Source organism: Leucopleurus acutus, assembly GCF_964270905.1.
Source record: "Leucopleurus acutus genome assembly, chromosome: 4".
In the NCBI taxonomy this organism is placed as follows: domain Eukaryota; kingdom Metazoa; phylum Chordata; class Mammalia; order Artiodactyla; family Delphinidae; genus Leucopleurus; species Leucopleurus acutus.
This window is the reverse complement of record NC_139146.1, coordinates 370,466-393,149: the sequence shown is the minus strand read 5'-3', so window position 1 is coordinate 393,149 and position 22,684 is coordinate 370,466. Positions and strand designations below refer to the sequence as shown.

Below are 22,684 nucleotides of genomic sequence, written 5' to 3'. Positions count from 1 at the left end.
CCTGGGTCGTCTTAGGTGTGTCCCGGAGGGATAAGTGTCCAGAGGAAATGAAGGTAAGAGAAGCTGCTGGAGTGGTGCCGCTGGGTGGCCAGGTGGGAGCCGAGCGCGGAGGCGGCCACTGGCTTTGCCCTGCCTGCCCGCTGGGCGCCTGTGGTGCCAGGCCCGCGGTACTTCTCCAGTGCGTGTCTGTCTGCTGGCGCGTGGGTGCCTGGAGCGGGACACTGGGGAGGTGGCCCTGGGGCCGGACGCTTCGGGGGTGTCTTCCGGGGAGGGTCCTGGGATGGGGACGTCTCCCTGCGGGGAGGTGCTCTCCTTCCTGCCTCTGCCAGGCCTGCTCGTCTCCAGAGGCACCGCCTGCCGTCTGCGTGAGCAGGCGTCTCTGTAGGGTAGGTAGTGATCACGTGTGTGCAGTGGAGCTCCTGGAATTCTGCTCTGTAGGAGTGTCTGCTTCTTACCAGCAATGCTGAGGGAAAACGTGTTAAGATCACCCGGGCTGCTTCCCATGCTGCTGCCCCACCTGGCCTGGTGCTTGCTGTCCTGCCAGCAGTGCCCCACCTCGCCTGCCCCTGTCTGTGACCCTGCGCTGTGGGAGGGACAGTCACCGGCCTCCTTGGAGGCCCTGCCGGACTCCAGCCTCCCCACATCCTCCTCATTGTAGTGGATAAAAGTGGTATCTGGTTCTGTTGGTCTGCGCTTCTCTAATGGGTGAGATTGAGCTTATTTCAGTGCCTGTTAGCCGTTCTGGCTCCCCTTCAGGAATTGCATGGCCACATGCTGTGCCTATTTTCTTTTATCAAAAATAATTTGAATTGCGTCATTCACCCGGGGTGGTGCAGACTTCAGGTGCTTTGACAGATGCGCGCACCTGTGTGGCAGATGGCTGTGCAGAAAGTTGTCGCCCCAGAAAGCCTCGGGCCCCAGTCCCCCTCCCGGCCAGGCGCTTGCTGGCTCTGAGTCCCCTCTTCTGGGACAGCGTGTCTCTGGCGTCGCGCCCGGGTGCTCTCACCGGTGGCTTCATGGTTTTGAAGTTCGGTTCCCTTTTCTGCTGCAGTTTGCTGTCCCTCCCCTGCCATGGACCTTTGGGTGTTCCCATTTGGGGCTATTGTGAATAAAGTTGCCAATGACATTTTTTATGAAGTTTTTGTGTGTTTTCCTTTCTCTTGGGTAAAATGCCCAGGAGTGGAGTGCGGGCTTCTGGGTGGGATGTAGGGTTAGCTTCAGATGAAATGGCCAAACCCTCTCCACCGTGGCTGCACCAGCTTCTGCCCCACCAGCTCGTGAGCGCCTATCGTTGTGGTTATACCCGTTCTCGAGAGGGCGCAGTGGTCAAATCTGCATTTTCCCCGTGATACTGTCCAACACCTTTTCACCCGCTTATTAGCCAATCGTGTATCTTTTCTGTGTGTGAAATGTTTGTTAAAATCTTTTTTCCATTTTTTATTGGGCAGGAGTTGTGGGAGTTTCTTATTATTCTGGATCTGAGTCCTGTTTTTATATAATACGCGCACACACGCACGCGCGTGCACCCCCCCCCCCCATATGTGGGGAAGAGGAGGTCAGCCATTTCCCGATTACAGAACATACACGGTAATGACTGTGTAGGGCACTGTCTTAGCAGTGCCCAACATGGCATTCCTTCATGCGTTTTATATGCTAGTGTTACTATTTTTACGTAGACTTTTAATTTTGAGGTCATCATAGACTTATGTGCAGTTGTAAGAAAAGGTACGGAGAGGTCTGCGTACGCTGCCCGTTCCCGCTGTGGCAGCATCTGGAAAAACTGGAGTTGCCATCACAACCAGGATTGCATGTGTCCATCCCCACAAGGGTCCCTCGTGCCTTTCACAGCCAGATGCCCCTCCTGGACCCCTGGAAAGCACTAATCTGTCCTCCTCTGTAATTTGTCCTTTGAAGAATGCTGTGTAAGCGAAATCACACATCGTGTGGCCTCTTGGAATGGGCGTTTTTCACTCCGCATGATTGTCTGGGGAGCCATCCAGGTTGCCGTGCCTGTAACTAGTTCGTTTTTATTTCTGCAGAGCACTCCGTGGTGTGGGTGTGCCGTAGTTTGCTCAGCCATTCACCCACTGAAGCACATCTGGGTGGTTCCAGGTGTTTTGGTTATTTGAAATAAAGCTGCTACAAACATTCGTGTACAGGTTTTTGTGTGGCTGCGTTTTCATTTTTCTGGAATAAATGCCCAGGTGCTGGGTCACATGGCAGTTGCGTGTTTTGTTTTTAGAAAACTACCAACCTGTTTTCCAGAGCGGCTGTGCTCTTTTCACATTCCCATCAGCAGTGGCTGAGTGTCTTAGTCTGCTCGGGCTGCTGTACAAACTGCAGGCAAGGTGGTGTAAACAACAAGTTCATTTTCATTATTTTGGAGGCTTGGAGTCTGAGACCAGGGTGCTGGCAGGGTCTCTGGTGAGGTCTTTTCCCTCGGCTGTTCTGGTGTCTCCTCTTCTTCTAAGGACTCTAGTCCTGTTGGGTCAGGGCTTTAACTTTATCTATCTCCCTAAATGCCCTCTCTCCAGATACAGTCGCATTGGGGGCGGTTAGAGCTTCAACACATGACTTCTGGGGGGACACAGCTGAGTCCATTACAAAGTGTGATGAGTTTCTCTGAGTCTTTGCCAGTATTTTGTGTTGTGTTTTCATTTGATCATTCAGCAGGTGTGTAGTGGTAGCTCATTGGGGCTTTAATTTGTGTTTCCCTAAAGGCTAAGGCCGTGCTTATTTCCACCTCCCACCCTCATAGGAGAAACGTCTCTGTGCCTTCTGCCTATTTTCGAATCGTCTTTCGTTGCTGAGTTTTGAGAGCTCGTTGTATGTTGTAGGTACGAGTCCACTGTCAGATGTGGTTTGCAAGTGTTTTCTCTCAGGCTGCAGCTTGTCTTCCAGCCTCTGAACAGGGTCTGTTGTGGATCTAAAGCTTTAACTTTCAGGAAGTCTGTTCTATCACTTTTCCTTCCTGAATCCTGCTTTTGCTGTCAAGTCTGAGAACTCTTTGCCAAGCTCTGCGTCTCCAGGATTTCTCTCCTGTGCTGTCTCATGGTTTCGCATTTGTATGCTCTGAGTTGATTGTCGTGTAAGGTGTAAAGTTTAGATTGAAGTTCTCTGTTTTGCCTGGAGCTGTCCAATTGCTCCAGCACCATTTATTGAAAAAACAGTGCTTCTAACATGGAATTGCTTTTGCATCTTTGTCAGAAATCATTTGGGCATATTCGTGGGGTTCTATTTCTGGCGTTTTTCTCTTTTGTTCTGTTGCTCTGTCCCTCCACCAGTGCTACATGGTCTTGATTACTGTAGCTATACCACAAAATTTGAAATTGGGTTTTTTTTTAAATAGGAAAAATTTCAAAAATGCAGAAAAGTAGAAAGAATAACAACAGAACAGACACCTTTGTCCCTGCTCTCCAGAATGAATAAACGGTAGCTTTTTAAAAAGTCGTGTTTGGTTCCAGACTTTTTCTAAACAGTGACGCATCACAGATGTTGTTAAGGGTTCTGTTGACCCCCTACCCCTGGTTGTATTTCTCTGTTTCTCTTCAGAGGCAGCCGCCACCATGAATTTACGGCATGTGCTTCCTGCTCATCTCTTGTTTCCTCTGCATGTGCTGTGTTCACAGACAATGCATAGTCCTGCTTTTCGGGGTGTTAAATACAATACAAGTGACTGTGTTGTTGTTTATTTTAAAAATTTATTTATTTTATCTATTTATTTTTGGCTGCATTGGGTCTTCGTTGCTGTGCGTGGGCTTTCTCTAGTCGCAGTGAGCGGGGGCTACTCTGTTGCCGTGCGCGGGCTTCTCATTGTGTGGCTTCTCTTGTTGCGGAGCATGGGCTCTAGGTGCACAGGCTTCAGTAGTTGTGGCACGCGGGCTCAGTAGTTGTGTCCCGTGGACTCTAGACCACAGGCTCAGTAGTTGTGGCTCACGGGCCCAGCCGCTCCGCAGCATGTGGGATCTTCCCAGACTGGGGCACGAACCCGTGTCCCCTGCATCGGCAGGCGGACTCTCAACCACTGCGCCACCAGGGAAGCCCTCATCTATTTTTTTATATTGACTTACTATTTAATTTTATAACTGCTACGTTGAGATAAAAGTGACGTACAGTAACTCTGCATATATGTCAAAACACTTTAAATATGTCCCGTGTGTGTATATATATATGTATATGTGCGTGTATGTATATGTTTGCATAGCTGTCATTGTCATCAAGGTGGTGAACAAACCCATCACCTCCACAATTTTCCTCCTTCCCTTACAGTCCTCTCCTCCCATCCTCGACCTCCAGGCCGCCGCTGACCTGCTTTTTGTTACTGTAGAGTAGTCTGTATTTTCTAGGCTCTCCTATAAATGAAATTGTGTGTACATACACATATACTCCTTTTTCCTGATTTTTGTTCTTCAGCATAATCGTTTTGAGAGTTATCCTGTTGCTGCATGTTAGCAATAGTTCCATCCTATTTGTTGGTGAGTCATGTTCTGTGCAGGGATGATTGGTTTATCCATTCACTGTTGATGGACATGTGGGTTGTTTCCAGTTCGGGCAGTTACAAATGGGGCTGCTATGAACATTCGTGCACAAGTCCTTGTGTGGATGTGTGCTTTTATTTTTCCCGGGTAAATACTAGCAGTGTAATGACAGGGCTGTAGAGTTGGCATATGTTTAACTTTTAAAGAAATCTCCAAACTGTTTTCCAAAATGATGATACCATTCTGCATTCCCATGAGTGGTGTATAAGCATGCAGTTGCTTCACACCTTAATCACTATTTGGTAGGTCGGTTTAAGAACTTTTAGATGTTCTAATAGATGTATAGTAGTATCCTTGTTTACGTGTGCATTTCCCTGGTGGATAATGACACAACATTTTTCCATATGCTTACTTGCTAGCTATTTATCTTGGTTGAGTGTCTTTTCATATATTTTGCTCATTAAAATGTTGTTAAACTGAACTTTGGATTTTCTTTATATTTTCTGGATAGAGGTCCTTTGGCAGGTGTGTGATTTGCAAAGCAATTAGGGGCTTGTCTTTCACCCTCTCAACAGTGTATTCCAGAAATCAGTAAAACCATCTTTAATGAAGTACATTTATCATATTTTTCACTTATGGATCATACTTTTTTTTTATATCTAAGAAATCTTTGCGTAACTTAGGGTTTGTAGAAATAAAGTTGATATTTTTGTATGTTGCTCTGCATCCCACAACCTTTCTATACTCATTTATTACTGATAGTAGCTTTTGGGGTGTAGGTATAAGCTTGTCTACATAGACGATCATGTTGTCTGCAAAGAAAAACATTTTTACTTCTTTTCCATCTGGATGCCTTTTATTTCTTTTCTTGCCTGATTGCACTGGCCAGCACTTCCAGTGTGATACTGAATGGCAGTATCCCTGATCTTAGAGGGAAGCATCTGGTCTTCCACTGCTGAGTGATGTTTGCTATGGGTCTTTCAGAGATGCCCTTCATCAGGTTGAGCAAGTTTCCTTCTGTTCCTAGTTTGCTGAGAGTTTTAAATTTCATGATGAAACTTTCCACTGTAGGAAACTAGAAAAAAGTAAGCAAATCAAACTAAAAATGATTGAATTACATTGATTAAACCGACTCTGCTTAGTTGTGCTGTATTATCCTTTTTTATATGTTGCTGAGTTTGATTCGTTAGTATTTTATTTTATCTAGAATTAATGATTCGTTAAGAATTCTTTCATCCACATTCACGTGTGATGCTAGTCTTTTATTTGTCTTCACAGGACTGGCCTCAGTTGTGTTGAGTTTCCCGCATTGATCTCGCTCCTATGTTCACTCCCTTCCTTCCTGTGAAGCAGGGTATTTAGAACGCAGTATTATATAAATCGGGGCCATCATTGTTGCAGAAAACAAACTGCTAGCCACAAGTCCAGTTTGTATTTTACTTAGTAAAGATATTTTTTCCCATGCTTATTCAAACTTTATTTGAGACAGGCAAAGTTATTTTTAAAGCTTAATGTTAAATAAAATCACAGCACTGAACTGATGTCTATTTTTCTAATTTTCAGGAGGGTTTGCATTTGTGTATGAAGCTCAAGATCTGGGGAGTGGCAGAGAGTATGCGTTGAAGGTAATAAAGGGGGACAAACGCTTTTGTGGGTGTTGGTGTGTTTTAAAAGAAACAGGTCTCTAAGTGACAGTGTTTTCAGAGATTTATCCCTGTTCTCTAGTTTGTTTCTTTTTTGCAGTCTGTATCTATTTGTTTTACTTGTTTCTTCTGCTGGTGAAGCCTCAGCAGTTTTAGAGGACTGTAAAGCTGTGGTTTCCAACTTTGGGGCAGGGACTCAGCGGGCGGCCAGGGGAGGAGAGTCAGAGCTGCCAAAGTAAGGGTGCCACGAATGCCGGGAGCTTGAAGGCCACTCGTGTAAAACAGCGTTCACAGTGTATCTATAAATAAGGGTCACGGGGGTGCGGTGGGAGGGGGCGTCCGGGCCACTTGGGGTGCTGGGCACACATGCTAGCTTTTCCTGAGGCTCGCAGAGGGCCTGTCTCGGGGGCGGCCGAGCTGGCGGTGTGCACTTGCACTCTGGCATCCAGAACTAGACCCACATCTCACTTTCCTCTAGCCTGTTTGGGGAAAAGCCTCCTAGTTTTGGTTTTTCTTATGTCCTTGGATCATAAAGGCCCATTTCCAAGGGTCTGTAACCTCTGTCACGTTTCTCTGCGGGTCAGATGTTAAAGCACAGGCGGGGGAGCCCTTAGATGCGTGGTGTGTGTTCTCTTGGGTACAGAGCACTAAGATAAAGCCTCTACTCTTCCCTCGTACGCTATTTCCTGATACAGAGATTACTGTCCAACGAAGAGGAGAAGAACAGAGCCATCATTCAGGAAGTGTGTTTCATGGTATCCTTTTCCTGGTCACGTGGAGGCCTGCGTCCAGCTGTGGTTGAGCACGGCCGAGAGGCTGCGCAGTGACGCCCTCTCCGTGTGGCTTCCCTGGACTTACCTGCAGCACGTGTCTAGTAGGAAGGAGTTCTCTTCCTTGTTCTTCACTCTCAGGGTGATGATAAGAGATCTGTACCCTTGGGAGCGTCGTCATTCCTGCTGAGAGGTCTCCAGGCCGGGTGTGGCAGCCCCCTGCCTCTGCCCTTCTGCCTGTCCTTTGTGACCTGGTGTGGCCCACGGTGCCCGGCCAGCAGCTGTGCCCCTGGCCCCTCGCCAGGCCTGGTTCCCATGGGCCTCTGTGTCGCTTCTGATCAGCCCCCCAAGTCCCTCTCGCCCTGCCCAGAGCGCGCGGGCCCCCCCTGGGCGTCCGTGCACGGCGCGTCGGTCTGTGGGGCTGGCGCTGCTCTGCTCTCCACTCGCGCACGTGCTCTCCTGGAACTGGGGTCTTCCCTTTGCTGTCAGAATCTGTTCTCTTCCGTCTCAAAGCTCTGTCCACTGTGAGCCTGCCGGCCGCCTGGGCCCAGGGGTCCTCCCCTCGCTGGGTTCCCGGTAGCCTCTTTCACCTTCACAGCCTTGCGCGTGCCACGCCCTCCGCCTGCTGTCCTGGCCGGCCTGCGGTCAGGTGTGTGGCCAGCATGGTGGGGGTCTTTGTCCCCACCTTCCCTCCCGCTCCCCCTCCTGCCTGCGTCTTCCTGCAGTCCTGGCTGCCCCCCACCTGCTTGCTGTCCTCTTCTGGCTCTGACGCGGCGAGATTGCAGGCTAATTGCATTCACTGTTCTGACCTTAGTGTCTTAATGTTATGTATATATTGTTTTAAACGTGCAGACTTACGCATTCTCCTTTAACAAGACACCTGCAGAAAAAACTTTCAGGCCACGCAAATATTGTCCAGTTTTGTTCTGCAGCGTCGATAGGAAAAGAGGAGTCAGACACCGGGCAGGCCGAGTTCCTGCTGCTCATGGAACTCTGCCGAGGTGAGGTTCCAGTGGCTCGGGACCGCCCAGCAGTCGAGAGATGCTCCCGGGTCTTCTCTCCCGGAGACACAGTGGCTGTCCCGGAGAGAGCATGGCTCGCTGTCCGGCGGGAGCTCTTTGAGAGGCTGCATCCCCCCTCGTCCCCGCGCTGGGCGTGGGGGCAGAGATGGGTCTGAGAAAGGGGTGGAGGCGTGCTGTCAGGGCTCTCGGGCAGCAGGAAGCCGCCTCAGTCGGGAAGCGGTCAGGTGAGGCCGGGGAGGTGGGCTTGAGCGGCTGCGCCGTCCTGAGGCTGCGACCTCACCTGCGTCGAGGTGGTCACACTTGCACTTGCTGTGTTCTGAAAGGAGGACTCCTGTGTCCACTTAAGGCAGCGGAGAGCCCATGCCTTCCAGAGAGTTCTAGGGGCTCAGCCTCTGTCTGTGGCGGAAGCAGGCCCCCCGCCTGGAGGGTCGGGCTCGGCTCGTCCCCGCACTGAGCACCTGCCCCGTGCTGGACCCGTGTGGGCAAAAGAGCGGGAGCGAGGTGGCCGGAGCCCGTCCTGGGGCTCGTGGATGGAAGGGACAGGGCAGGACTCCTGAGGCCCGGCAGGCGTAGAGGACTGGCTGTGGGGCCCGGAGTTGGGGCAGGGGCCGCCAGACGTCCTGCTTGTCCATCGATCGCAGACAGCGCATGTGGGGCCGCCACGAGGCCAGGGGAGAGTGAGGGAGACTGCGGCAGGCGGCTACCCAGGAGGGAAGCAACCCCAGGGGTCACTGCCCCCAAGGAGTGTCCCAGGAGGAGGGGTGGGGGGCCGTGAGTGCAGGAGTCATGCTGCGAAGAAGAGCAGAGACGGGGTGTCGGGGCTGCTGGGGAGGGGGTGCTGTGGACTGCAGCCGGGAGCCAAGGTGCACAGGATCCCCGTCCCGAGCGAGCGGAGGAGGACGGGGGTCCCCATCCTGAGCAGATAAGGCAGAACCTGGAGCGCACAGCGCTTTCCGACGGGGTGGCGTGGGAGTGCCGGGCTCCGGCCAGGAGTGGCGTTGGGGTGCAGCCAAGTGCTGGCTCCTCGGTTCCCACAGCTGGTGAGTGCCGACCCGCCCAGCCCAGGTCTGGCGCCCGGTTCTCCCACTTAGCGGATGGTTGGCGTCGCTGGGTTCTACCTGCAAGAGGCCTCGTGCTCACTGAAGACAGCGTCACGTGGGAGCTTGTGAAGCAGGGTCCTCTCCTGCGAGCCTGCTGCGCCCGCGCTGGTGCCCCCACGTTCACACGCGCCCTCTGGAAGGCTCCCAATGCGCGGGGGCGGCGGGGGCCGCGCGGGTCCCACAGGGCCCTCTCTGGGCCCTTGGTGTCCCCGGAGAGCCGAGGTTCGTGTACAGCGCTCCCCGCTTGTCGTTCAGCCGCTCGCTGCGCCTTGGCGTTGCTTTGATCTTGGGTTTGGAGGCTGTGGGCGCCTTTCACGAGTGCGGGCCTGCGGGTGGCACCTGAGGCGGGGGCGACCTCGGCGAGTGCACCAGTCTTGGCGGTGCTGCCGGGACTACCCATCTGGGCCAGCGCGCGAGGCCCAGGTTGAGCACTAGGCATGGCGGTGGCAGCTCCCGGCGACGCAGGGTCTTTGGGAGTGGTGGGGGAGGGGCACGTGGGCACCCGTTCCACTGAAGGTTGGTCTGGTGGTGGCCACCCTGGATACATGCCCCAGGAGCCGCCATCCCTTCCTGGGACCCCAGCTTTGTCCTCCGCGGTGCCCTCTCAGCCGCTGTGCCACCTACAAAATTATCTTTAGAAAGACCGCTCTTGATTCTCGTGGAGCGTCAGAGGCCAGTGAGCCTGACCTCGCGCGTGCGCCGGCCCGCCCCTGCCGCCCCAGACAGCCTGGCGGCCACTCTGTCATCCCTGCTCTAGAGCCCTCGCAACACCTCGTGGGGCCTGTGCCCTGTCTGCGTCTTGGGGGGCTGGCGGTCTGTTCCTGAGGGCCCCATCGGCCCTTGGGGCTCCATCTCTACTGTGGGCCCCCTGCCCCCGCTGAGGGTTAGGGTTAGGGCACAGCACAGACAGAGCCCAGCCCCAGTCCAGAGTCAGGGTGGGGAAGGGCTGCGCAGCTGTGCCGGGAGCTGCAGGAGGGTGTGGCAGGGGCTTGGGAGCTGGCGGGTTGGCAGGAGGCAGGGTCGCAGGGCGAGGGGCTGAGTGCCGGTTGACTGTGGGGCCTGTAGATGTGGTGGCGCCCTTGCAGCTGCATCGAGTGGACCGCAGGCCCTAGGGTGCGGAGCTGAGCTGTGGAGCGTGGCAGCCGAGGCAGCCTGAGGCCTGGACCAGGGAGGGGGCGGCCGTGGAGGCCAGCCCGGCAGAGACGGCACGCGGCACACAGTCGTGGAGGGAGCTGCCGCGGAGGGGACCGGCCGGCTTCACTGGTCTGGACTGCGGCCAGTTACAGCAGGACTGGGGCCTGGGCCTCAGAGACAGGAAGGCACAGCCTTGAGGTGGGCGTCCTGGGGCTCTCCAAGTCTGTGCTCTTCCCACGCCGCACTCCTTGTTGTCTGCGTGTTCAGTGTGGAGATTTCTCCTTAACAGCGGAGGACTGTTGTTACCTAAGGAAACACGGTGATTATCTCCTTAGAGACATTCGGAAAGACATACGCACTCGTGGTTGTTTTTCTTGTAGCTTGCTGCGTCATGATGGGCTCCCAGGGTAGGAGGACTCTGCTGGTGGCTGGGCAGGTGCTCCCATGCAGGGCTCTGTGACTCACTGTGGCCCTGGTGGAGGTCGCACACTCCTCTGCGGGGCTTGGTGACCGCCGGAGGGCGGGGTAGCCCCCTCCCCCCGCCCCCGGCCCGCGGTGGGCTTAGGAGGGCAGTGGGCCTGGGGCGGGCGTAGCCTTTACAGCTCTGTGGTGATGTGAATTTAATTGTCTCTTTTAGGGCAGCTGGTGGAATTTTTAAAGAAAATTGAATCTAAAGGTCCGCTCTCGTGCGATACCGTCCTGAAGATATTCTATCAGACGTGCAGGGCGGTGCAGCACATGCATAGACAGAAGCCGCCCATCATCCACAGAGACCTCAAGGTACCGCCTTCACGCTCGCGCTGCGGGACAGGAGCGCTCCGTCCAGATGAACCCCTCTTGCTCTGCTGGGTGTCGTCGCCTGCGTGGGTGTGCTCATGGGCACGGGGGCCCAGTGTGGCGCCAGGAGGAGGTGACCGCTCCCCTGGGCTACGCTCGCCGCCACCCTTCCCTCACCCGCCTTGGGGCAGGAGCCCTGCTGCCTGGTGCGGGGGCAGGGGTGCTTCCCTGCCGGGGTGCTGGCACGCCCATCCCAATGCACACACGGGATCCGTGTGTGCGTGGAGCTGCCCTTTGGCATTTTGCCGCCTGGCCGGCGGCTTAGTGAGTTTGCCTTGTCCTGATTAATGATGCTGAATGCTTTTGCCACGTTCATAGTCATCAGTGCTCTTATTCCCCTCACTCTTCGGTTAAGTGGCTGTGTTTTCGCTGTTTTTCTGTCGTCTGTTGGTTTTATTTATTTATTTACGTTTGGCTGTATTGGGTCTTCGTTGTTGCTGCGCGGGCTTCCTCTAGTTACGGCGAGCGGGGGCTACTCTTCGTTGCGGTGCGCGGCCTTCTCGCTACGGTGGCTTCTCTTGTTGTGGAGCACGGGCTCTAGAGCGCAGGCTCAGTAGTGTGGTGCACGGGCTTAGTTGCTCCGCGGCATGTGGGATCTTCCCGGACCAGGGCTCGAACCCGTGTCCCCTGCATTGGCAGCTGGATTCTTAACCACTGTGCCACCAGGGAAGTCCTGTTGGTTGGTTTTTGTACATTCTTACAACAGTCTTTTTTAAATTACATGTGCTGCAAGTATTTTCTCCTGGTCCGTGGCCTGATTTTAGAAATAATCCAACATCCACAAAGCTAGTGCCCCGACTCTGACAATGGCTCAGGGTAGCAGCACACCAACCCCCTTCCCCACCTTCCCCGCCCCTCCTCAGTCCTACTTGCTAAAAAAACTGTAAAGCAGACCCCAGACGTGCCATTTCCCTCCCAGAAACTTCTGTACTACTTCCCTCATGTCCAGTCTGTAGCCAGCCTTCCTGGTTTCCTTGCTGGTCTGGAAGAGTGCCGTCCTCAAGTGGGGGCGGGGCAGCTGTGTTTCTCCTCTGTCTCAGGAAAGTGAAAAACTAGAAGGCTGACACTAAAGAATCCGTGTCCGAGAGCTCAGCCTGAGTTGGACTTGTCAGTGCCCGGGTCCGTGGCAGCCGGCCCCGCTGGGGGACTCCCTGCAAGTGCTCCCCGTGGATGGGAGTCCTCACGTGGTGCTCTGTGGAGGGGCAGGAAGGACACAGGGATGTACCAGACACGAGTGTCACACCCAGGGCTGCATGTCACTCGCTGGGAGCAGTTGTGCACTTGCGTCCTCTTCAGTATGATTTACCTTTCGCTCTTTGGGGCGTTTGGGAGTGGAGTCCCACAGTCCATTTGCTCGGCGTCCAGACTTGGAGGCTGTCCATCTCGGGAGCCCACACCGAGTGGGGCCGGCAGACTGCAGACGTCCTGGCCACTGGGTCGAGCAGGTGTGGCTGGGTCAGTAAAGCTGCCCCTCACCTGGGTCACGGAATCCTGATCTTCTGACTTGTTTTGACCATTCGGAAAGTACAGCCCCGCTTAGCATGTGGGCTGGTGGTGGGACCTGGCTTATGGAGCCGTGGCTGGGTCTGTGCCTTCCCGTTAGGAGTGCAGTCTGGGTCCCTGTTGGTTTTGGATTTTAAAATTCATCTCATGTATTCACAGTTTCTGAATAAGAGGTCTTTTGTGTATCTTTTGTTAGATTTCTTCTTTAGTTATTGATGTGTTTGATTATTTTTAAATGGTATGTTCATTTTTTTTTCATCTTCTAAGGTTTTTAAGGGCTTTCATTGTACATCCTACGTTACTAGGTCAAGTTATCTTTGATTTGTGGTGGATTTGAACTTCCGTTTGTGTTTCTGGGCATCCCATTTTGAGGTATATGCACCGACTTTGGTCAGAAACAAGTGTCCCCAGGCCCAGAAGGCCTCCTGGCCGCTCTGCCTTCAGAGCGTCTCCCCACCGGGCGCCACACCCCATGCGTGCCCACGGTCCAGCCTGCACCCCGAGTTCATAAAGACCGTCTTTGGAACTTCGCAGGTTGAAAATTTGCTGCTCAGTAACCAGGGGACCATTAAGCTGTGCGACTTCGGCAGTGCCACGACCATATCGCACTACCCGGACTACAGCTGGAGCGCCCAGCGCCGGGCCCTGGTGGAGGAGGAGGTGAGCGCGGGCCGGGGCGGGGGGCCCGGGAGGCCCGGGAGACACCCTCACTCACTGCACCCCACACCTGCTGTTTCTTCCTTGCCTTTTCTTGTTGCAGCGAAATGTGTAACATGAAATGTACCACCTTAGCCGCTTTTAAGCACGCGGTTCAGTGGCCTTCAGTGCTTTCACGTCTCCACGGCACCTCTGTCCTCTCCAGGACTTTTTCATTATCCCAAACGCAGCAATTTAAAAAATCACGTAAAAACCTACCTTCACGGGACATTGGGCAGCTCCCACGGGAGCCGCAGGGGAGACGGGTGGGCGTGCTCCGAACACGTGTGAGCGGGGGGCAGCGCTGGGCGGGCGCAGACACCCACGTTTGCGGCCGTGGCCAGGGGAGGGAGGGTGCCACCGTCGGCCCACGCACATAAGCAGCCCACGGAGGCTGCACAAGCAAAGAGAGCGATCCGAGATGGAGCCGGGTTCCGAAGAAGAGTGCCGGGTGGAGGCTCCGCCGGGCAGGTGTCTGTTCCTGGCTGCCCGTGCCCTGCTGTCCCTCGGGACCTGCGCTCCCAGTGGCGCGCCCACGTCTCGGGGCTGTAGACGCATTCCCTGCCCGGTGGTGGGCAGAATTGAGGGGGAGGAAAGCCTTGGCCGCGTGGGCTGGGGCCGGGCTGAGCCGCCTGGTGGGGCTCTGAGTCACGTTTCCCAGGGCGGATCCTCAGAGCTGCGCAGCCCTGCCCCCGCCCCACTCCCACACCTGGTGCCCCGAGCCCCCACCCATTCGTTGTTGACGAGGTCTCGTGGGCGCCATTCTCTTCACGGGTCACGGTTCTGTGTGTCCATGGTTGCTGTGGCACTGAAATGCCCCAGACATGCTTCGTGCTGGCCCCCGTGTTCCCTTGACCCCCTCCTGGCAGGGCCCAGCCACAGAGCCGCTCGTGGGACCGCCCCGGGCCAGGGCTCTCGATGGGCGCCGCCTGCCGCGGCACAGGGACCACCGTGCAATGTAGCGGTTATCACTCACCTGTGACTTTCCTCTGATACGTTTGTGTCCTTTATTTAGATCACCAGGAACACGACTCCCATGTACAGGACGCCGGAGATCGTGGACTTGTACTCGAACTTCCCGATTGGCGAGAAGCAGGACATCTGGGTAAGACCGCTCGCCCGCAGTGCATGGGCAGCCCCGCCACAGCTGGCGCAAGGCCCTGGGGCGCAGGCTCCAGCCTGCTGGTCCCCTCAGCCTCCCTTCTCTTTTCCTCTTGGCTTGTTCTTCCGTTTTTTCAACGGCCCTTGTGATGCTGTTAGCGGAGATGTGCTGACGGGGGTGTGGGGTCGGGGGGTGGGTAGCAGAGTGGGTGCAGGTGCTGTGCGGGCTTTGGGCCTGAGACAGGTCGCTCCTGCACCCTTGGACCTGAGCTCTCCTGGTCAGAGCCCCTTCACGGGGCCGGGGGTTCACGAAGCCACAGTTCACATGGCCAGAAAGAGGACCTCCCAGATGGCCTTGCAGCTATATGCTGACCTGGTGGTGGCCAGAGCGATGGCCGGGCCCGATGCCTTGCAGGGGGCTTCAAAGTGAGGTCAGGCCACACACTTGGGGTGACCCTTCACATCTCCTGGAACATGTCCCATCGATGGAGGGCAGTCCCTGTATGCAGTGAGTGTGGGGCCTGGCTGAGCGGGGATCTGCTGACGCTTTGGTTCAGAGTCAGGCATAGAGCTCGGGGAGCATGGCGCCGTGCACATGGCACTGCTCCTGCCCGTCTCAGGTGTCCTGCGGCCTCTCCGGTGTCCCTAAGAGCACGGACAGATGGCCCTGAACCCCCGCACCTCGAGGCTCATGGTCTAGGCCCATCAGGCCCGAGTCCGGCCTCAGCCCCGCCGTGGATGTGAGTCCCTGTCCTAGGGGTAGGTGGAGACTCTTTGACACACATGAGCTGGTCAACCCCAGGTGGGCGCCCTCAGCCTGTCCCAGCCCAAGAACCACGTGCAGGCACACATGCGGGAGTTGGAAGGCAGGTCGGGAGTTGGCGCTGGGGCTTGGCCTGGTCTGGGCCCAGAATGAGCTGCTCCCCCAACACACTGGTTGGGTTTGGTTCCCCATCATGTTCCCGTGGCTGGAGCTGTGGTGGAAACATGGCGGGGACACTGACGTTTGGCTTCAGTGCCGACCCCGTGGAGCCTCGACAGCCCCCAGATTCATCCCCGGCACTCACGTTAGCCCAGAGAAGCATGGTGGGGGCACCCTCCTTGCAGTCGCCTGGCCACATGCCCCTCTGCACAGCCGGCCGGCCGGTAGATCCCCACACTGGGCTGTAGGAACTTTGCATCTTGGAAGGACCTTTTGATCAGAGCGTGAAGGGTTGGAGTTTGTTGGCCGCTCTGACTGGGATGGTCTCTGTGCCTGGCAAGCGTGGACCGCGACCAGATGGGCGGGGGCGCAGGTGAGACTCGACAGGCCTTGCCCGTCTCCTGCAGGCCCTGGGCTGCATCCTGTACCTGCTCTGCTTCGGGCAGCACCCGTTTGAGGACGGGGCGAAGCTCCGCATCGTCAACGGCAAGTACGCGATCCCTGCCGACGACACACGCTACTCCGTGTTCCACGGCCTCATCCGTAAGTCCCACCTGCCGGTGTCCCCTGCACCCCGTGAACACACGTCCTGAGTGGCTGCTTCCGGCGACTTTGTTCCTCACGTTGTCCTCCCTCGCTTGCTTTTAAAGTCAGTACCGTCAGCAAAACGCAGGCCCCGGGGCCCCTAGCCCCTGCAGAGCAGGTGGCGCTTGCCCCCCAGGAGCCCGGCCTCGGCGCCCGCGGGACGAGCACACGCTGCCTCTGCCCTAGGTGCCACGCTCAGGGTCAACCCTGAGGAGCGGCTGTCCATCACGGAGCTGGTGAGCCAGCTCCAGGAGATCGCGGCCGCCCGCAACGTGAACCCCAAGTCGCCCGTCACCGAGGTAGGCCTCCGCTTGCTGCTCGTGGTCCCACCGTCTCGACGTCGCCGTAGAGCCCGGCTCCCCGGGCGCTCACAGCCCTCACGCAGCGGGGAGCCCCCAGGCGGCGGGGTCGCCTGAGGAGAAGTGTGCCGCCATGTGGGGTCTCCAGAGTTCGAAGCAGAGCCAGGGGCCGGGCAGGGGATGGGAGCGGACCCGGATGTCCAGTATGAGCGGTTCGTAGAGGCCGGAAGCCGTCAGAGGTCGGCCTGGGCTGCCCAGTGGCCTTTACAGAAAATGTGTGCCCCTGGCAGTGGCAGAGGCTCGGGTGGCGTAGCGAGGGCCGTAATCCAGGGGCAGCCAGTCTGCGCGTGTGCCGCTGGCCCTGCTCCGCGGTGTGGGCAGAGATGCCCATGGAACAGCGCAGGCCGCTGGGCGGTGGGGCTCGTGAGCACGTTGTGCTCTTAGCGCTTCTAGAACCCAGGGCCCGCGGGTCAGACGTTAAACCCCTTCTGTAGGGTTCTTCTGCCCGGGGCCTCGCGGGGAGAGAAGCCAGCCCCCCATGGGGCAGCACGGGCACATAGGCCCCGACAGACTCTGAAACCAGGATAGCACCGCATAGGAGACTGGGCTGAATCCACAAACGGGTGTGTGGGGAAGGACTCAACAGAACCAGAGGCAGCAACGCATCCTCCGACGAGCCTCGGGGCGCGTTCCCTGGAACTTTGGAGGAGGTGTGTCGGCCTGCAGTCGCTTTGGGAGAGGCTGTGTGCTGTCACGTAGCTGATGAAACCACAGAACTGGGGGTTTGTGAGGAAAAGACACGGTCGGTCTAGCAGACACACCTGCTTCACACCAGCGTGTGTGTTACTTGTAAGGCTCCACGGAGCGTTCCCATTAACACCGGTCGCCTCCGGTGCACCACAGGGCACAGAATCCACACCACGTGTATCTCGTTGCTGAGCCTAACGTGGTAAAACGTTAACCCGATGAAAAGAACGTTTCTTAAAACCCCACGAGACACCGCAAAGCGCCTTCTATGTAACTTATGAACAGAGCAGCCGTGGAGCTACACGTACCTAAAGTGGGACGAGCGTGAGGCCGGCACTCAAGTGGGGCTCAGCCCAGCACCGACGTCCCAGGGTCGGCCGAGCCCGCCACCAGGGGCGCCACAAGTCTCCGCAAAGTGTTTGGTGTCATTGCGGCAGGCGGCGCCGGCCCCGGGCTTGGCCCATGGGAGATGGTGCCTCGCTGTGCAGCCTGCGGCCCCGCTGCTTGGCGGCGCCCCACCCGGCTTCTGTGTCGACAGCAGAGCCTGTGGCCTTGGCGGCTGGGGGCGTTCACGGCTGCCGCCTCTGTTAAGGCGATGGAGCCGTGCGCCCGGGCGACCCCGAGGATCAGCCCTGGGGTCGACTCTGGGAGGTTCCTTCGTGGCTTTTGTAGTAAATAGGTGGAGGAGGATGGACTTGGGGGGCGATGTGCCCCAAACGCATGGCGCCATGCGCTGTGCCTGACCTGCGTTGGGATCCTTACAGCTCCTGGAGCAGAACGGAGGCTACGGGCACGCGGCCCCTCCTGGGGGCTCCGCAGGCAGCGGCTGCGGTGGAGGTGAGTACTCCTCGCGTCTGCCGTGCGCCGGGCGCTCGGTCTTGCTCTTGCGGGCTTGGGGCCTGGCAGCGAGAGGCAGACTGCACGTCTGGGGTCCCCAGGACCAGTCTCAGGTTCACGGCTCCCTAGCGCCCCGAGAACTCAGCGGGGCTTCCACTCAGGCTGCGGTTTAGAATAAGGAAGGAGGACAGAGACCGAGGGCTGGCTGTCCCCTCCCTGTGCTGTCAGGGCAGCCCGGGTCCTCCGAGCCCCGGCACCTGGCCCACAGAGCTATGGGGTGACTGCCTGTGTGGCCGCCTTGGCCTCTGGCCCCTCAGGGACCCAGCTGCCCCCACAAGTCACTGGTGAGCACAGCCCCTGCCCAGGTGGATGGGGGTGCGCCTTCCACGGCCAGCCCACAGCGACCATGAGGGTGGGCACATCGGGAGCGGGTATGTGAGGAAATAGAGCAGCCGTGCGGGGGGCCGGGGACCAGAGGGTCCGAGTCCGCGGGTTGAGAAGAGGGGCTCAGATGGGGAGACAGTTCTGGCAGCAGGAGAAGTGGGGCTGGTGTGCTTTTCTCACGACTCGGGCGTGTTTGCTGAGAGGTTCGCGCTCCGATCGTCCGGCGTGCTGGGCGGGTCTGGGCGCCCAGTGCTGATGCAACACGATGTGTACCGGGAGGTGGGCTGCAGCCAGGGCTCAGCACCCCGGCCCGGGAAGCTTCCAGGAGTCCTGCCAGGACCTGCCTCCGCCCTGTGCCCCCAGGGCCACTGCCCACCTCGCAGTTGGGGCACGGAGCCCACCTCCCAGGTCCTCCCGCAGCTCTCGGCCCCGGGGGTCACTCGGCAGCTGGCCCCTTGCCCACCAGTGCTGTGGGGCCACCTCGGGGCGCCGAGACGAGACCACACCGCACGCGCGTGGGGCGCCCGGCGAAGGCGTCGCTCAGGCAGGGCCTCGGCGGCGGAGAGGCCACAGACCGCCCCCGCTGTCTGCGCCTCCACAGCCACTGCTGCAGCCCGCACCCCAGGGCCCTGGGGTCTCGGGGCCTTCGTGGGCCACTACTCCGGTGTCATCAGGGTGGCTGCCAGGAGGCCGCTCCCCCGCAGACCCACTGAGCTGCGGCTCCCGTGGCCTTTCTGTGCCCCGCCGGGGCCGCCCGCACGGCCCTGCTCCCGCGCTCTCACCTGCGCCATGTGTCTGCGGCCTCTGTGTGTGCCGGCGTGTCCGTACCTCGGGGACAGGCCGGTGGCCCTGGCTGGGCCCTGGCACGTGTCTGTCAGTGACGAGGTCCCTGATGGTGTCCAGCGAGCGCTCAGAGTGAGTGGGGTGAACGTCCTGGAGCCGGGGACGCCCATGTGCGCCCAGAGGCTCCGGCCCACTGATGGTGTCCAGGTCCTGCCCTCGCGAGCAGGCCCGGGGTGCCTGGTTGCGGAGCGCTGGTGGCTGGGTCGGGGACGCGTGGCCGCTGCAGGTGCTGGTGGCTCTGGCGGGCCCTGCCACATCCTAAGGCTTGTCTCTGTTTGCAGGCCTGGTGGTCGCCGAGTACGACCAGCCCTATGGCGGGTTCCTGGACATCCTGCGGGGCGGCACCGAGCGCCTCTTCACCAACATCAAGGACACCTCCTCCAAGGTCATCCAGTCCGTTGCCAAGTGAGTCGAGGGCGCACAGGCTCGTGGGTTCTCCGCAGTGAGCTTTCGGAACCCGGGGTGCGGCCCTGCCTGCACGCCTGGCCGAACCCCAGGTGGGGCCGTGGGTGAGCGGCCCGTGCTCAGCGCCAGCCTGGCCCCCCTGCGTGGGCTCCGCCATCGGCCCCTGGCTGCGCTTCTGCCCCCTCAGTGGAGGGAGCACGGTGGGAAAGCAGACGCGCTGGCTCCGGGCCACATCCCCCTCCCCGAGGGGGGCCCTGTCCACGGAGACCGCGGCCACAGTACACGACCTGTTCGTGCTGTCCTCCGAGCGGTCTCGGCTTTGACCGGGGATTTTCTGGGAGCGTTGGGGGTTACCTCTGGCATGTCACCTGCCTCGTCCAGCGGCAGGGGCAGTGTGTTCGTCGTGTCTTTGAGCCCTATGTGGGCCTTGGCCTCATTTTCTTTGTGCCGTGATCATTGTTTTGTGTCCGCAACTGTTGGCGACACAGGCAACAGCCCACGTGTTTGTGCACTAGTGTGCCCACGTGTGAGCATGTGTGTGCATGGGAGCACACGTGTGTTGTGTGTGAGAGCTAGCGTGTGCGTGCACACGTGTGTGTTCTGCTGTCGGTGGGCTCCGCGGCCCCCGTGTGCTTTGCCTCTGATGTGACCTTACGTGACGAGAAGACACTCAATTCCCACCGAGCGCAGGGGTCCGGCAGTGCAGGGTGCCTGCTCGCACCTGTGTCTGTGGCCCTTTGCAACATCCCGGGCTGCACCTCGTAGCTGGTGGAAGGGTCAGATGTACAACTGTGCATTTATGGTGCCCGGCTCTCCAGAGTCCTGTCCACGGAGACGGAAGCAGTCATGTGGGCCGAGGCTCTGGGTGCGAAGGCCAGAGGGTCCCGGACGGGGCGTGGATGGGCGGAGGTGACTGCTCGGCGCTTACCTATCACCTGCCCGTGGTGTTCCTGCAGCCGCGCTCCCAGGGCGGGGTGATCTCATGTGACGGCGCTGAGCAGGCATCTCTGCGTGCGTGTGGCCGCACCCCGGCCCGCGGCCGTCCCCATGCTTTCTGCTGACTGGGGAGACGTCAGGGCAGCGGGTCCCACGGTCCCACTCATGTCCTCCCATCTTCCTCCCAGCGGGGTTCATCATGGGGTCTCGGGGCTGACCCGGGCTGGAATGGCAGACCCGACAACAATGAACGGGATGTGAGAGAAGCCACTCGGCCTCGCCCAAGGAAAGAAACCAAGTTCCCACACGGCTGAGATGCCATCTCCCCCACCCCCCCACCCCCCCAGGTCTCTAATGGGCCCAGCGTCCCTGGCCTCGGGGGAGGCTGCCGGGAGGAGAATGGACGCTGCCCCAGCCTCTGCGCCCGGAACCATGATGACGGGCACCTGGGGTTTGGGGGGGGCGCACGCTGGGCATCACGTACCTGCTCGTGTTCAGAAAAGCAGAGTTTCGGGTGAATGGTCGGGCCTGAGAGTTGCCTGTGAGGGTGGGGGTGATGGGGCTCTGCCCGGATTTAGCTGCCTTCACGCCCGACTCGACTCACAGCCGTGTTCGTGAGCCTGACGGGCCTCATGCTGATGGTACAGCCAGGCCACGCGGTGGCCACACGCACCCGAGGGCAGGTCCTCGTAGGAGTAGGGACGGGGCTTTCCTAGAGTAAGAGGAAAGGTGCGTGCGTCGGGTCCCAAGACCACCCCCAGGGTCCCGAATCTCCAAAGGACACACGAGACCCGCTGGCGAGCGGTCCTCATAGCTGCGAGTTGTTTCAGAGAAAGGACACAGCTCAGCTCCCCGTGGAGTCATGGACAGACAGATGGACACACTGAATTCCCAGCCGAGCTGCGAGGCCGGGCCCCAGAGACGGGCCCGTGGGGCTGCCCATGGGGCACTTGAGCCCTCGGCTCCCCAGGCTGCAGGTCTCCGCATGGACCCCGTTTTCTCCAGGCATTGGGGCGTATGGCCACTCCTGTCAGTCGTGAGAACGGGCAGCGCCCTCCTGCTCTCGCCAGACGCCTGCCGGGGCTAGCCTTGCCTGCAGCCCCTCTGAGGACCAGGGTCAGCCTGGGTACCGCCTTTCGCCCAGGACGCCTGCTGGAAGTGAAGGAAGTCTGTGAGGCCCTGTGTTTGTGAAGTTGGTTTAGAAATACCAGTGTGAGCTCATTCGTTCTGGGACTCCCCCCGAGAAGGCCCAGGAACGGTGACAGCCCCGGCCCAGGCCTGTGACCTGTAACTGCCCTTCCGACAGGCCAGAAGGGACCCCGGGTCTTCCCTGAAAGCAGGGAGGCCACCCCACACTGCCATCCCTGTCACGGGGAAGGACCCAGACACGGGGTCCTGCTCTCAAAGGCTGCTGGCTGGAGCGGGGGAGCATCCCAGCAGCGACAGGCTTGCACACGTGCAGCGAACGCTTCCTGTTCTTTGTTCCCCACATCCACAAACGAGCAGAAGATGCACACGGAAGCGGCCTTCGCCCTGCAGGGTCAGAGGCGCAGCGGCCACGGTGCTTGAGCTCACTGGGGGGGTTCTCCAGGCAGAGCCCCGTGTGCTGGGCTTCAGGCCTGCCACAGGAAGGTCCAGATGGGGCCTGGTGATGGAGACCCTTCAGGGCCACTGCCAGCCCCTCGGCCGCAGGCAGGACCTTCATCTCAGGGTATGTGGGCCCAGGAGTCCCAGGGCCTATCCGGAGGAGGACCGTCCCTGCGTGTGCAGCCTGTCCCACGTGGCCTCCAAGAGGCGTGGCTGGCTTGTGGGCCTGACCCTGAGCCCTCACCTGTCTGTGGTCTCATTTGTTTCTCACCAGTTTTAAGTCAGACCCTACACGTCCACATGTCCTAGAGCCCCCGTGCCAGGTCTTCACAGACGCCCCCACCAGGCTCCCCGGGTTCCCAGCCTGGCGGTGTCTGCACTCTCAGTGTTGACCTGCCCCACCCCTCACTGCCACGGGTGCTCCGGCCCCTCCTCAGGGACAGCGGGCTGGGTGGCCAGGCCCCGCCAGCTTCCCCAGCACTAGGTATCCCACGTGGAGCCTGTGGCCTGTGGGCCTGGGGACGCGAACCTCTGGCCGCGGGTCCCCGTGAGCTGCTGCTCTTGCCCTTCTCTCTCTTTCCTGTTGGGTGCCTGTTTTCCTTACTGATTTTGCGTTACGTTCTGTGGCCCAGCTGTTTCGTGCAGGGCAAACGCCGCAAATGCTCTCTTCTTGTCAGTTGCTCGCTTTAATTAAGACTCGGGTTTTTCACAGTTCCCCTTCCGTCTTTTGTCTCCTCGTTGAGGAAGCCTTTCGTGCCCCAAGTTGTAAATAGATCAGACCTGATTTAAAACACATCTTAGGGACTTCCCTGGCGGTCCAGTGGTTAGGACTCCGTGCTTTCACTGCCGAGGGCC

The 22,684-nt window shown here is 58.5% G+C and overlaps 1 protein-coding gene across 1 annotated transcript in view; it reads left to right on the top strand.

The window, feature by feature from the left end:
- GAK (cyclin G associated kinase) overlaps positions 1-22,684 on the top strand; it is a 49,551-nt gene that overhangs the window by 2,858 nt on the left and 24,009 nt on the right. The window contains exons 2-11 of the mRNA XM_082838320.1: positions 6,042-6,103; positions 6,817-6,876; positions 7,778-7,892; positions 10,785-10,927; positions 13,022-13,147; positions 14,199-14,288; positions 15,614-15,749; positions 15,978-16,090; positions 17,602-17,674; positions 19,183-19,306. Coding sequence (XP_082694446.1) covers positions 6,042-6,103; positions 6,817-6,876; positions 7,778-7,892; positions 10,785-10,927; positions 13,022-13,147; positions 14,199-14,288; positions 15,614-15,749; positions 15,978-16,090; positions 17,602-17,674; positions 19,183-19,306 — 1,042 coding nt within the window. The remainder of the gene's footprint in view (positions 1-6,041; positions 6,104-6,816; positions 6,877-7,777; positions 7,893-10,784; positions 10,928-13,021; positions 13,148-14,198; positions 14,289-15,613; positions 15,750-15,977; positions 16,091-17,601; positions 17,675-19,182; positions 19,307-22,684) is intronic.